Source organism: Salmo trutta, chromosome 11, assembly GCF_901001165.1.
Source record: "Salmo trutta chromosome 11, fSalTru1.1, whole genome shotgun sequence".
Classification (NCBI taxonomy): Eukaryota; Metazoa; Chordata; class Actinopteri; order Salmoniformes; family Salmonidae; genus Salmo; species Salmo trutta.
In genome coordinates this window covers 5,290,246-5,306,587 of record NC_042967.1, presented here as the reverse complement: position 1 = coordinate 5,306,587, position 16,342 = coordinate 5,290,246, and the positions used below count along the sequence as shown (strand labels likewise).

Here is a 16,342-nt window from a genome sequence, read left to right as displayed (position 1 = left end):
AAACATATCAAATCAATAGTTGGCTGGATAATTACTCACAGAGTGTATAAATGATGAATCAGAAGGATTTAGCCACCACACCCATACCATTTCATTCCATTCGCTCATGAGTGTCAGGCTTTTAGCAGCCCGCTACCAACCCTTAAGCCATCCGCATAGAGAAGATGGCTTTATATACTGAAGTTCTGCACTGCTACAGCAATTATCACTGAATTATAACAGTGAATTATTGTAAAGCACAGAACACCGAAAGAGTTATCACAGTGAATCATTGGAATGTTTGTTTATGTTTCAGTTAATCCCGGAAAGGATGGGTTGCCAATTAACGATTTGACAGGAAAATAAAATGTAATTCATTCATTCTAGTGGTGGCTAACAACAAGACTACATTGTCATAGAGGACCTTGACCCTTAAAAACTGTGGTAGGTAAGGCCAACATGTACAATAGCATTGTAATGGTTGACTGGCAGAAGTAAGAAAGCCCAAATCTTGTATCTTTTTTTATAGTTTGATGAGGCTCTGACGCCAAGAATATGAAGTTCAATTCAAAGAGAAAACCATTTCAATTAAACTATTGCTGAACACAATGACAATTTCAGTTAACATCTACTTTTTATTCAAACATGAATGCGTGACTGGCTTTAAATAGAACGACTAGAAGACAAAGCATCTATCGAAACAATAGTTGGCTGTATAAATGTGTATAAATGATGAATCTGAGGTGTTTAGCCATCGTACCTATACCTCTAGGCTAATCAAATGAGGAAGTTGCAAAATGTGCCCTTGAGGCAATAAAAACAGTTGACAAAGCCTAGGCAACCTACCCAGCCAGACTTACTCTCTCTCCTTTCTTTCCCTCTTCCTTGCATACCCTACGGCTACACCTTCCACAGCCACCTAGCACAGCAGTTAAGGCTGCACAATAAAAAGAGCTAACGGCTAACGCTGTTCCTACAATTCTGCCTTCTCATGTAGGTGTGTGAACTGCAAAGTGTGTTCATTTCAATCAGTCTCCGGAACAGTTCCACCGTGACATTTACTCAATAGCTAGTTACAGCGGGGAGGCTGGAAGAAGTCCGCTGCACAACACATAGCCGCTGAGTGTTGTTTTGACAAAATGGTGAAATAACATGGTTGTGCTTCGAGGCGCCGAGGAAAATGGCAGAGGAGGTCTGGAGGTCTGAGGACAGAAAACATTTAAGTAGATTGGATAAAGCCAGCTGATCCAGGGAAAAAACAAAAATGTACCACACAGTGGGGGTAGTAACTGCGGAACTATACTATGATGATCCCTATTTAGTTCTGAGGATGAGGTGTACTCAGTATTTCCCTGTCATGAAAGGGGGTAATTAGTGGGCGGGGGGCTAAATTGGGGAGAGACAAACTCTTTTCCCCAGAAGGCCTTGTAACTACAATGGCGCCGCCACAAATGGAGGGGATTGCACATGTCATGGATATCAAAAGCTGGCAATTGAAACAAATTAGAGCGCCAAAAAGATTACCAGTTGTCAAAAAAGGATTAGGATTTACAAAATCCTGTTTACCCCAGTGCTTATTTTCATATGGTAGCACGCCGTCTACTTCAGAAACTGAGTCAATATCACATTTTTTTGGCATTGAAATTGTGTAATGAGGAATTAGGCTGCAGTCAACTTTACCCAGCCCAGAAAAAAACTAGTTTCACAGTTTTTCTATTGTCGACAAAGATATCTAAAGAAGTCGAGATGGTCTTCCGATGACCTTCACAACAAGAGGCCGTACAGGAATAATTTACGCGCTTCGGAGACCATGAGAGAACAAAAACATGTCTTCTCAAGACCGAGAGATCGGCTCTTTCGGCTTACGCCAGCACTCCCTTGGTCTGCACTTGAAAAAGTCAGCCGTCTGCTTTGAACTACCTCTTGGTAATTCTGCTCTCCTTTCCCCTCGCATTCCTCAGCCTTCATAGGACTCCTGCCTCACATGCCTACATAAACTTTCTCAGTCTCCCCCTCCCCCCTCTTCTCTTTCCACCGGCACTGGTGAAATGCTTCAAATTCCTCCACCACGTAGAGCCCTGGGTGTATTAGAAAAAGAGTCCTGAGCTAAGCTTCCCATGCCCCCGCAACTTAAATCAAATCATCTCTTTGGTTCCAAGAGTTCTCAGAAGCTAAGCCCTGCACTTCCAACATTTTTCAGTCCATACTGTAAGTATTAATTCCTGAAACTTTTGAAAAATTCACAAGGCTATGAAGTGCAGCCAAAGGAGGAAAAACTCCACCTCGTGGGATGACCACATAGCCTACAGGGCTCGCTGTCGCACTCATCGTCTTTATTACTTTATAGAATGGTGGATATTTCTGAATACTGCAGACAGCTTGAGTTACACATGGTAACACATCGGCTAAAGGCTTAGAATCACCATGCAAAAGAGGACTTAGCAGGCTATTGAAGTGTCAAAGACCATATCAGGGTCATTGACCAAATATGGTGGAGCTTTGAAGAGTGACCAGCATTCCGTGGGTATTCAGTACATTAGTGTAGATCCGGGAAAACAATCATCCAAACAGCTGCATGATGAGTTCACACAGAGTCTCTCAACATAAAAGTGCATGTCTCTCTGCTTGCGGTGTGATTATCGCACGGCAAGCGGTGCCGGAGCACCAAACCAAACCAACAGCTTCTACCCCCAAACCATAAGACTGCTGAATAGTTATTAATCAAATGGCTACCCGGAATATTTGCACCGACCCATTTTATTTTTTTTTGCACTGACTCTATGCACACTCACTGAACTACCCACACACTCATGCATACTACACCGACTCCGACACACACACACATGCTTACAAACACAAAACATCTGCATATTGACGCCACACGCACACACCCACACTTTCACACACACTGCTGCTACTCTGTTTATTATCTAACCTGATTGCCTAGTCACTTTCACCCCTACCTACATGTCCCTATTACCTCAATCATCTGAACTACTTCATACCCCAGCACACTGACTCGGTACCGGTACTCCTTGTATAAAGCCTCATTATTGTTATTTTATTGTGTTACTAATTCCTTTTTTTCTCTTCATTTTAGCTAATTTCCGTACCTTTTAACTCTGCATTGTTAGGAAAGGGCTCGGAAGTAAGCATTTAACAGTAAAGTCTACACTTGCTGTATTCGGCGCAGGTGACAAACAAAATGTAATTTGATCTCTCTTTGACCCGATGATCCTCTGAGTTGTGCCCCCACCAACCACTTCCGCTTCATGCATCTTTGTGCATTTTGTATACAATTGCCACCGGAGGCAAAAACCAGCGCTATCAACAGCTGGGCTTAAGGGAAACGGTACCTTAAAACTTTAGGCAAACTGAATCATTTTAGACAACTTAACAATGTGGAGCAGTATGCTTCACTCTACATACTGACCTAATCGTATAGTCTTAAAAGGAGAGGGCACTAACTAAAACTGCATTAACAGACCAGTGGCACATTCATGTTTTAAAGCGGCATGGATATTCAAAAATATAGCTGCATGACACTGCGTAATAAAATAAGAATCCTATTCTAGATTCTCTGGCCCAAGGAAAAAAATGAAAGAATGGCTGCATTCATCTGGAGTGAGGGGGATAGGGGAGAACGTAGCAACATAGACAGTGAAAGAGAGAGAGTCTTTAATGAACAAAAGGGGAGAGATGCAATGAGAACATGCCTGATGGGAATTTTCTCTTTTTTTCAGGCAGAATTTAGCCCATTAATTCCAGTTGAGGAAGCCTATTGGGACATGCCCAGGCAGTTTCCATTGTCACAGAGTGCAGTGTTATTTCGAAAGCCTCAGAGCGGACCTGTGAGCTGGGCACCTGGTTTAATATCAGGTTATACATTTAAGACCTGTTACCTCCCGGCCCTCCGGTGCCATGCCCCGTTCCTCTGACAATAGCGGGCGCGATGCACCGTCTGTCTTCCCCTTATCGCAAAATGTTTATGAAGCCCCCTGAGATAGTTGCCCACTTACACTGACTGTACTCAATGCGCTGCGGTAAATGGTTCCCATGGAAAGGTCTTTTTTGATGACAGATAAGGCGCTTTGAAATATAGGCCAGCTCTCATTTTCCAAGAGGCTGCCGTGCTGACATTTACAAAGGTTGATTATTTTTTCATTCAATTATTATTGTATTCGGAGATTAGAGTGGTATATAGGCCTATATACCGCCTATTTGGGGTGGCAGGTAGCCTCGTGGTTAGAGCGTTGGGCCTGTAACCGAAAGGTTGCTAGGTCGAATCCCCGAGCTGACAAGGTACAAAATCTGTCGTTCTGCCCCTGAACAAGGCAGTTAACCCACTGATCCTAGGCCATCATTGTAAATAAGAATTTGTTCTTAACTGATTTTAAGTGGCTGTCTCTCAACACATGAAACCTCAAGACTTGTTACGCCAAGTACCATTTCACTTTGACATTCAGTCAGTTACGTTTTGATAGCCAATTTATCATATAGAGAAAATAAACAGCCAGCTAAGCCTCTGTCGGTTACCCCCTTCACTGCAGTAAACTCCATTTTGATTGGGGCAATGATCGGAAAACAACAACTTCACATTCAGGTGAACATGCCACAGGGAACCGCAGGTCTTTCCAAAGTAACATGGGAACACACACCAAGATAGAGAACTGAACATCAAAATGGTTTCTTGGCCCAAGTTTCAGCATTCTAATTATCCCAGTAAACTTCACTAAAATGAATTTGCTCTTCTTTCCTGTCAAATGTGTGACAAACATGTAGTTACTGCAGTCTTGTATGTGTCTGCAGAATCTCTGTGCAACCATTACTTTATATTTCCAGTAGTTTACATAAAAATAAAACAAAATGTCACCAACCATTATTAGCAGTTGATCTCAATTGCCTAGATTAGCATGATAAGAGTTCATTCGCAATCGAGCACGCCATCCATCTGCACAAGTAGCCTAGTGGTTAGTGCATTGGACTAGTAACTGAAAGGTTGCAAGTTCAAATCCCTGAGCTGACAAGGTACAAATCTGTCGTTCTGCCCCTGAACAAGGCAGTTAACCCACTGTTCCTAGGCCGTCATTGTAAATAAGAATTTGTTCTTAACTGACTTGCCTAGTTAAATAAAGGTAAAAAAAAATATCTACTTCAGCTGGCTGCACATTCCTGGTCCTGTCGCCCCAGCAACGGCGCTCAAGCAAAGACCATTCATTACAAGTCATGTGGCTCTTTAGAGTGTGCTGAAGAAGTCACACTTCTGGCTTGAGCTTCTGCGTATAGAATAAAAAAATAGAAGGGGCACGGGTGCTTGGGTTCAATCAATCTTCCATGAAGCTTTGGTTGTGCAGACACAGCTATCGCTTCCCACTATCGCCCTACTCACCCTGGGATAGTGAAGGCAGCCAAACATGAAAAGACAAAACCATTCGGCACATACCTCCCTTATCTGGCATCACTGAGGGTCGGCCTTACCTCACTCTCGACAGGAAGGGCAATGGGGGCACAATTTGAAGAGGGGAAAACACAAGCTCACAGAACTTTGTCATTACACATCAAACTATTTCATTTGCCTCCACAAAGAGCTCTTTCAGCACACCGGCTGCCTCCAACTTGAAGTGAAAGGGCAACGCATACATTATCCAATGAGCAAAGGGCAATGCATACATTATCCAACGAGCATCTGGACGGAAGAGGAGATTCACTGGGGCTGTTTGAGACTCGTTCTCTTTTTCCTACATAAATGCAAACACACCGCATGAAGGCCTACACATTTGTTCACCTTTACTGCTAGTATATTTTAAGCCTGGAGACTTTCATCAATATGCATTTTCACCTCTTTTTTTCCATGCTCTTCTTCCTCCAGTTAAGTGAATCAGTGCAAATTGAATTATCACATCTTGGTTGTTCACCATAATTCACAAAGTAGGCTAACAAACTTAAAGACATGCCTTCAATAGTGCTGCCAAAACAGCTAGCAGTTCCTGGAGAAGAAACACAATGAGAGAGAGTCTGGTCGAACTAGCTCTTTAAGTCAAAGGCTGAAAAACAAGGTATTAGGAGTTCTAACAGAAAGACATGCTTAATTGATCACTTCTCTGACCTCATAAACGGCAGTCAATCCTTTAGTGCAAGCACCAAGTCTAATTGATCTACTTGGAGAACTGTCTGCATCGACAACAATGGACCAGTAGGGGACTTATAGGGCCTAGGCCTATAGCTTACCTCACCACTAATCAAGCACAGCCCATGACAAACAACGCCATCCACCCTTCCCTCTTCCCTAAGCAACAACAGCTGCATTACTGGCTTTTTTTATAGGAACGTCAGTGAAAAGCATTTATAGTGCACTGCAGAGTGAAGACCACTAAGAGTTGATCTCAATTTAGATGCACAGAGAGAATGGAATGTCCAGTGGCTTTGTCCCAAAATGAATACCACTCACCAGCTCGGCAACCCCACAACAACAACTTCTACTAGTGATGAGGGGGGGTGTATTATCATTTTTTAAAGATACATATAGTATCGACAATATCGCAATATAGTTTTGAGCTAGATGGCTGTACCTGCACTAAAATACCTGCACCAGTATTTTTCCTTCATAGCTTGTTCTCCATCTTTTTAAATAGGGAGCCATTTTGTTTTTAGCACTTATTTCTATGACTGATCAAAACTTGTTTCTTCATGGCTCTCTCTTGCCCCTCTGCAGCAGACATATTGTGAGCAATATGTTTGGAACATCGAATCGTAATGAAATCACAGTATAGATTCGCAATATATATACAGTAGAATCATGAGAAATACAATAAACACTGTATTGGCACCTAAGTATTGTGATATCTTATTTTGAGGTCCCTGGCAATTCCCAGCCCTAACTTCTACGCCCAACCACAACAACCACCCTTTCACTTGAAGCCTGAACTAAACCTACTTTGTGAAAGGCGTCCATCTTGTTGTTCTTATCTCTGTATCATGACCTCAAGCTCCAGCTGTTTGTTCCTTTTTCTAACTGAAGGTTTATTAAATCAAGGAACTAGATTCCATGCCTGGCCCTGGAAACATCAATCAGGTTAGCGGCATACCTAGCTGGCCTTAAGTGTGTCAGGCCCCCATTGCTCGATAACCCCAACAGCAGTGTCTGAGCACACGAGGCCAGAATTAGCCTGGACTGCACACAAAATCTCACCAGGGCTCCACATAGCCCCCAGCTCTAAACATGTTTGTGTGATGTGCAGATGTAAATGCAAGGGCCAGAGATCCAGATGGGCCCGGGCCAGACGTTTGGCAGATATAGCTGTCTACAGTCAAACAATAAGAACTGGATAGGGGGAAACATGTTGATTCCTATCTTAGAAGTAACAACTTTCTGGGTTTTGCTAATCTTGTCTTGGCCTAAAAATGGCTAAATGACTGCTGTTAGCAAAGGCAAACCCTGAAACGGGTAAAAAAAATATATTGAAAGCTGAAGTTACATAAATTAATTTACGCCTCTGTTCATTGAACTAAATTAATCTAGTAACTAACTATAAAGTTAAAGATTTAGGCTTAACCTGTTTGGTATAGGGGGCAGTATTGAGAATTTTGGAAAAAATATGTTCCCATTTTTAACTGCCTCCTACACCAACTCAGAAGCTAGAATATGCATATTATTGTTCAGGTTTGGATAGAAAACACTCTGAATTTTCTAAAACTGTTTGAATGGTGTCTGTGAGTATAACAGAACTCCTATGGCAGGCAAAAACCTGACAAGGCTTCAAGCAGGAAGTACCCTGTCTGACAAGGAGTCGTGCGTCTTACCTCTTTTTATTGAAAAGTAAGGATCTTAGCTGTAACGTGACAATTCCCAGGGCTCCAATAGGCTCTCAGAGCCCGCGAAATAACTGAAGGTTTACGAGGGAACCTCAGGTTGAAATATATTATCGCCTTTTGTAAGTGGATGCTCGGAGGACCTTTCAATGATGCGCGTGCATGAGTCGCTTCTGAGGAGAAATTTTATTCGGCTGTTTAGGCTCAATGCATACTCCCGGTCGGAATATTAACACTTCTCTACGACATAAATGGCATAAAAATTGGTTTTAAACAGCGGTTGACATGCTTCGAAGTACGGTAATGGAATATTTAGACATTTTTGACACGCCAATGCGCCATGCGCGACACCGCGAAGAAGCATTCTAGAACTCACGAACAAAACGTCGCTGTTTGGATATAACGATGGATTATTTGGGACCAAACCAACATTTGTTATTGAAGTAGAAGTCCTGGCAGTGTATTCTGATGAAGAACAAGCAAGGTAAGAACATTTTTCTTATAGGAAATGTGATTTTGGTGGAGGCTGAACTGGGTGGGTATCTAAATAGCTAGCCCTGTAATGCCGGGCTATGTACTTAGATTATTGCAAAATGTGCTTCATCCGAAAAGCTATTTTAAAATCGGACATATCGAGTGCATAGAGGGGTAATGTATCTATAATTCTTAAAATAATTGTTATGCTTTTTGTGAACGTTTATCGTGAGTAATTTAGTAAAATCACCGGAAGTGTTCGGTGGGAATGCTAGTTCTGAACGTCACATGCTAATGTAAAAAGCTGGTTTTTGATATAAATATGAACTTGATTGAACAGACATGCATGTATTGTATAACACAATGTCCTAGGTGTGTCATCTGATGAAGATCATCAAAGGTTAGTGCTGCATTTAGATATGGTTTGGGTTTATGTGACATGATATGCTAGCTTGAAAAATGGCTGTGTGATTATTTCTGGCTGGGTACTCTGCTGACATAATCTAATGTTTTGCTTTTGTTGTAAAGCCTTTTTGAAATCGGACAGTGGGGTTAGATTAACGAGATTCTTGTCTTTAAATAGCTGTGAAATAGTCATATGTTTGAGAAATTGAAGTTATAGCATTTCTAACGATTCAAAAATCGCGCCACTGGATTGAAGTGGCTGTTACGTAGGTGGGACGAAATCGTCCCACATAGCCCAGAGAGGTTAAGGAGATAAACTGTGAGCCAAAATTGTATTTTCTTGGCGGTAAGATGAGAGGTATGGGAGTCAAATTGGCACTAAAGACCTTTTCATTTGCACATTCCTCATCACTACCCCTCCATTCTCAAACCCAGGGTTTCAAGAGGATAGAGGGAATAAATAAAGCATGCATACGGAGAACATGAGATTCCAAAAAGCATTTAACTTAACCAGCCACAGATGTTAGCCAGCCTTCCCATACTAGCCCCCTCATAAAAACTTTTCTAGAGCTTAAGGTGTGTGTGGCTTCTGGCATGTACCCTTCGGTTTTAGCACTTTTTCATTTGTTTTCTTCTCTCCCCAACCCTTGTTTTTCTACTTGTCGGAAAGCACTAGCTGTAGCTGCATGACTGGGTGAAAGTGATGCTGGGTGTGTTTGACATCGATTTCTTGTAGAGCATAATCCTCATGTGGTAACCTTGCACCCCCCTCTGCTCAGACCCAGACCAACCCCCCAAACCACCTTCAGTCGATGCATGAATTCCCAGGTGGCACATCGTTGCCTTGGGCATATTTGGTTTGCTACCAGCTCTGGCTGTGATCCCTAACAACGGGACTGAATAGCAGAACAATCCTATCATTGCCACTCTTGATAAATCACTCTGAAGGCCATGGAGGTCAAGGGCAGGAGAGGAAGAGCAGGTCAGGAGCTCCCGGTGACCTGCATCCAATACATTCAGGAGTGGGATATCAAACAAGAAGTGGGTGTCCCTTACGGAATCAAGAACACTTCAGACATTCGTCCTAAGATCCACAACCCCAAGCCAAGGGCCGAGTCTCAACTAACAAACCCCAGAGCAGAAATCTCTGTTGGCTAAATATAAGGCACTTCGTTTCAAATGTCAATTCCCTAAAGAGTGCATTGTGTGTGAGAAAGTTTCTACAAACTTTGATGAGTGGGACCGAAGCCATTTTTAAACCAATCTCAGATGAGTTTCAAATTGCATTTCAAGAATCAAAGGCTCGCTCCAGTTCGCTCTATTTACATTTTCCCTCTGTATCTTTGAACAAAAGAGGTAGAATTATCTACAAGCAACAATCTAACAACTACCCCAGAGAGAACAATCACACTAAGACTGGACAGGCACAATAGCCGACAGATGGTCCTTAAGGAGCAATGCTTCATGCCAGCTCATCCCGTCATGCTAAATTTACCAGCAAAGAAAGTGTGATTTCCCCACAGGTTCATGGAAGGCCCAGCTAATTTACTCCGCTTAATAAAGTGTATGCCTCCACCTGAATCTAAATTAACATTCTCTCGTCAATTTCTCATTTAGTTACTTTAAAATCTGTAAATTACATTTCCAGAGACTTTGCATTGAACTTCCAGACTTAGGGGATAGACTACATATATGCTAAAAACCTAATGTTTTATGCATCAAGTTTCACCGGCCCATTTGTACATTAAATATGTATATTCCTATGCAGAAATACATTTTAAAAGGGAAAAACTGGCACTAAGCCACCCAGAGTATGGCACCTATGTTTAAAATGAAGGGCAGCAAGTCAGGTCTGACGCACCCAAAATGGGGTGACCAGTAGTTTTTTTGTGGCAAAACGGTTTTAAACCCTTGGCACAGGTGCTTTAACGTCTGTGAGCAGCTGAAAAAAAGTATTACTACTTTCTTTGTAAGATCACAAAGAGGCCAGCAAGCGCATATCGCCAGCAACACAAACATTTAGATTTGCAATACTAAAGGCAGATATGACAATCACAGAAAAATAACTCTTTCATTATACAAACAAGTTCCATCTCATGTGGGATGAGCCAGCATGAAGCATTATTAAATTTGCATATGACTAGTTTTTCAACATTGAAACAAAATGCAGTGTTCAGCACAACAGTGCTTGGGTGGGAAAGGGGGAGCCAGTGGGTAAAATCACTAAGCAACCCTCTTAATTCCACGGCAACTCGTTTGGAATGTCTACTGCAGGTCTAGGAGACAGCTGCTCCAGCTGTTCCTGCCATCAATTCTCTTCACTCAGACAGAAAAATGAAAGGAATCAGGAAGCTTAGCAGTTCTCCAGGAAGCGAACCTCACCTCTATTCACCATTTACCCCCACCATTGATATTTCAGGGGGGGACATGGGCAGAAGAGCACAGTCTGCACAGATACAGGGGATTGCACCCCATTTCGCATCCCAGTCATTTAAAATTCATGCATGCCCATTTGGTGCCTTAAATAATAAATTATAAACAAAATGGGCCTCCACATAGAGGCAATATGGTAATGACAGAGGAAAAGAAAGTGAGAAACTCACCAGTCTCTTCATCAATGGTGAATATCCCTAGGCCAGAACCGTCCCGTATGGAGTAGCGTATTTCTCCGTCTCTTCCTTTGTCTTCGTCCTGAGCCGATACTTTCATTACGGAAGTCCCAATGAGGACGTCCTCTTTTATAAATCCCTTATCCACAAATGAGGGGAACCACGGGCGATACAGATTCTCGTTTACGTCCACTACATCCACCTCAATAAAGCATGTTGACGATAAGGAAATGGGCTTCCCTTTGTCTTTGGCCTTCGCCGTGAGATTGTACACCTGCTTTTTCTCGTAATTCAGATTCTGCAGGATGCGTACCGCGCCGCTGACTTTGTCCACATCGAAGTTGCCGTCCCCGTTATCGATGAGGCTGTACCGTACCTGACTGAACAGCCCGACATCCGGGTCGTGAGCCTCCAGCCACATAATCACAGTGCCGATCGGGAGGTCCTCCCTCACTTTCACGCTGTAATTTGACGGGATGAATTTGGGAGGATTGTCATTGACGTCCTCGAGAATGACCTTTAGCAACACTGTAGACACGAGTTGAGGTTCATTAACGGCCTGGTCACGTGCAGCAATCTTCAGAATGTAAACCGGGTGCACCTCGCGATCCAGCGGCTTTTTCACCGTCACTACTCCAGTCAGCTCGTCAATGGCAAACTGGTCAGTGTCGGCCACAATCGAATACCTGATTACTCCATTATCTCCCAGGTCCTTATCGGTGGAATCCACCTGGACGATTTCAGTGCCCACTGGTGTGTTTTCACTTATTTCCAACGAATATGAGTCTTGCAAGAACTGCGGACTGTTATCGTTAGCATCCAAGATCTTAACGTCTAAAAGACGGGAGGAGGACTTTTGGGGTATTCCTAGATCGTAGACTGTGACGTTCAGTGTGTAGTGGTCCGTCGTTTCCCTGTCCAGTGGAGTGTGAACCAAAAGCCAACCGGTGTTCATATCTACAATGAAACGACTCTCTGTATCTCCTCCTGAAATAACGTACACCAGTTTTCCATTAAAACCACTGTCTGTGTCAGAGGCGCTTAGATGGACTAACCTAGCCCCAACCGGAAGGTCCTCTTTGACCTCAATGACACTGGGGAAGGACTCTGCAAACTGAGGGGAGTAGCGGTTAACCGAATGGATGTCCATGAAGTTATCGTCAGGCTCAGTTGGAGCTTGGATCTTAGTGCCATGAAGCAGCTTTTCTGCCAACATGGTAGCAACCCCAGTATCAACACACTTCAGTTGGACAGGCTTCCGAGCTGTGATGACAGTGATGTTCATAATCATTGATTCAGTCTCATGCTCTCCATCACTGGCTCTGATGTGTAAGTTATGGAAGGACACTTTAGCTGCCTCCCCTTCGCTCAGTGTTCGTTTCAAAGAAAGCACACCCGAGTTGGAGTTCAATTCAAAGAGATCAAGATCATTCCCAGCTTTTATGTCGTACCGCACTAGCTGCAATTCGTCAGCGTCAATAGCAGACACCGTCGTTATCTGCTCTCCCACGCCATGGTCTCTAGGCACCGTGACTTCACAGTCGACGTTTTCGAATAGAGGCTTATTGTCATTCAGGTTATTCAGCGTGACAGTAACTGATGCCTCTACCTCCCGTCGGAAAGGGATACCCCAGTCTGAAGCCCTAATTTTGAGATTGTAAATCCTTGGCATCAGCTCATAATCCAGCTCCTCTGAGGTGCTGATGACACCAGAGAAGTAGTCGATGACAAACGGCTGCGGGCTCACGTTGGCAATGCTGTAGGTCACATACCCGTTCTCGCCACTGTCTAGATCAGTGGCTTTCACTGCTAACACGTTGCTCCCTACGGGTACGTTCTCGTCAACGGTGGCCTTGTACGAGGTCTGTTGGAACTCAGGGGCATTATTGTTAACATCTATAACGTCAATGATAACCTTAGTCGCTGCCTTTTTGTCACTGGTAATAACTTGTAGTTCAAATTTTGTGGCATAATCCGCATAGATGGGTCCAGTTGTGGTGATTAAGCCAGTGTCTGGATTAATAGCAAAACGATTCTTCTCTGCCTTATATCTGAAAGCATACTTCAACTGTGGATACTTTGGCAAGGCAGTTACCATAGCAACAGGTGTATGGAGAGGGGCAAACTCACTGAGATTGACCCTATAAACAGCATGTTCAAATTTAGGGGGGCCCACTTTAAACTGAGGGGATGTTACATGTACCACTTTCGCTGAGGAAAACTGTGGGGGGCTTCCTTTGTCCTTGGCCTGTAACGTGAGGTTGTATCCGAAAGTCTGCGTGTCCCAGTCTACATCCTTGACAGCTTTGATTTTGTACTCCTTGCTCCCGGGACTGGTTCTCATGGCCTTAAACTGCTGGAGGGGGTCGCCCGCCACCACGCTCAACGACGCGATCTCCCCGTTTGGTCCCTGGTCGTTGTCCTCAACGGTCACTATGGCATAGGTGGGGTCGCGGTCAGCGCCCGAGGGCGCCAGGGTGACGGCGGTGATGACAGGCGCGTGCTCGTTGGCCTGTTCCACCCTCACCGTCAGCTTGGCCATGCTACTGAAGCCGCTGCTCCCGTAGAGCTTCATGCCTCGGTCTACCGCCAGGATCTCCAGGTCATACAGCTTGGTCTCAGAGTGATCCAGCTTGCCCGTCAGCGTCACCACCCCGCTTGTGGGGTGGACGGCGAACATATCTGTCCACTCCCGGAAGCTGTAGTAGTACTCCCCGTTCGTCCCAATGTCGGCATCCGTGGCTGTGACCTTGGCCACACTGGTCCGTATGGCCGTGTTCTCAAGCAGCGAGATGCTGTAGGAGGTGGGAGAGAACAGAGGCCTCAGGTCGTTGGTGTCCTGGACCTGGACCTTGACTCGGGTACGAGCCTCCACGTTGGTGCCCCTCTCCACAGCTTTGACAGTGAGCAAGTAGTGGTCTTTGACCTCCCGGTTCAGAATGGCAGTGCTGCCTCCTTTGGTCCTTATCCTCAGGAAACTAAAGTCTCCCAGGACGTAGTCCTCTGCTTTGAAAAGGTTCTCATTGTCTCCTGACACTATTTTGTACCGTATCTCCCAGGTGGGGTCTGTGATGTAGATGCCCATCTTCGCATGACTCTCCAAGTAGGTCTTAGCAGCAGAGTTCTCGTATATGGTGGCATTGTAAACAGAGTGAGTGAACTGCAGGACCAATTCCTTCTCCGTCCTTTGGTTCCCTGTGCAGCCGCAGAGGAGCTGCAGGAGCAGCACGAGCAGTGAAGTCAAGTATTTCCCCATTTTCGTACCGTGTTCTCTACCAAACCACCTGGAGACACACAAAACAGAAGGTTAGAATCAAGCTAAAAAAATAAACATAAAATTAAACATTTAATTAATTTTTCAGAAACTCAATAGGGATGGCTTTAATTTAAGAGCATAATAAAATACGTCTTTATGCTAACAAGTAAAAGGGCTAAATGTTGAACCTTCCTAAGAGAATTGTGGTTTTACAGTGGCACGGTGAACGGCTGCTGTTAATATCTGCTCAACAAAGGTCTCTAACCTTTTTCCTCTCTTTACTGTGAGCCTCAATGGACTCCTTTAAATGGCATGACCAAATGATGGTCAGGCTGATGAATGGGTGTTATGTTAGAAGGGAAGAGGGAGAAAAGATATAGGCCAAATAACTTATGTATCTTGGCCGGCATTCCTCTTAATATTTCAGCAACAGGTTTAACAGAAAAGATACACTACGTAAATATGTTTTACTGTTTCAAAGCACAATTCGGAGACCAGTCTCTTCACTTCAGAACATATACTCATTTAATTCAACCCTCGATGTAGAAATGATGACGGAGGTCATTGGTAATGACAAAATAGCTGTAAGGCATTCAACTCTCACTTATTCCATTACAGGTCAAGCGAAAACGGACTTCAAAGCTGTGATAAGCAGATTTCACAATTCCTTCTACCAGCCTTAAATTGCACATCTTTGAAATTCTTTGATCTACATGACATTAGAAAAAATAGCTCAAGCAGATACATTACACGAAGAAAGGGTTGGAAATGGTGAAAAAGTGGTACTGTCCTCGCATAACTAGATATGCAAACTGACTCTAAATTGATGGTCTAATACGAAAGGAGGTGACATTCAGGCATACAGGTTTGTGCTCATACTGGATTTCACATGTATATTATAAGTACATTATTATGCCTGGAAATAGTGTATGATCAAAACAACTGAATTCTAGCCAGAAAAGCTGTTTCTATACTGACTCTTGGGCCTTAGTTCCCGAGCTTGGCTATTTTCTGTCTAGTAGGCTGTGCTATAATAAACACAGTGCTGCTCTTTGGGCTTTTAGAGGGTTGCCATCTGGAAAAGCACATCACAGCCTATTGACGGACACTGGTGTCCAGCTGCCTTTTGATCTGTTCAAAATACATGCTGAATGTATGTTGGCAATAGACTACATCTATACATTTTATGGGGCTAGTAGCATAATGCATGCATGAGAACTTTCAACAACAAAAAAGTATGCCTTGAGGATATATTCCCCCCCCCTGAGGATTAGGATAACTATTCATGTCTTCAGTGTAGGGCTTTATGGCACGGTCCTATCAGGTTAGTAAGCAATCGTAAGTAAAATAAATACATGTACAATGTTTTTTTTTTTACTAAGTCTGTATACACATCCAGGAAATGTCATCTGCTGAACTGCACCTTGCGCAGCCGTGCGCGACCCCTGGCAAATCAAAGAATGAAAAAATAAAATAGATATTTACATGTTTTCCAATGTTATATACAATAATTAACTTTTTTTGCTGAATTCATATTCTTGGAAGATGGCAAAAAACAAAAAGTAAACAGCTTCGTGAAAATCATTGCTTGCTGTCTGTTGTTTAATTGTCCAACACATCCACCAACGGTAACCATTCCTATTCATTTCACGTAAACACCGCAGCCGTGCGCGAGCCAGATGTATGGATTGTTTAAAGAAATGACAACAATACCCGAACCGCTAACACAACACAATGTGTAAAACAATTCCCACAAATAAACAAAAGGCGTAAAACAGTGACCAACTTCCAAAGTCTCTCATTTCGATAG

The 16,342-nt window shown here is 43.4% G+C and overlaps 1 protein-coding gene across 9 annotated transcripts in view; it reads right to left on the bottom strand.

Moving 5' to 3' along the window:
* The window catches only part of LOC115202131 (protocadherin Fat 1), a 137,351-nt gene that overhangs the window by 75,427 nt on the left and 45,582 nt on the right, over positions 1-16,342 (bottom strand). For all 9 annotated transcript variants that reach the window (XR_003879914.1, XM_029766047.1, XM_029766046.1 and 6 more), the window contains one exon: positions 11,271-14,560. Coding sequence is in view for 8 of the 9 variants with exons in the window: in XM_029766047.1 (XP_029621907.1) it covers positions 11,271-14,532 (3,262 nt within the window). In the remaining variant the exon portion in view is untranslated. Of the gene's footprint in view, positions 1-11,270; positions 14,561-16,342 lie in introns of those variants that run through there.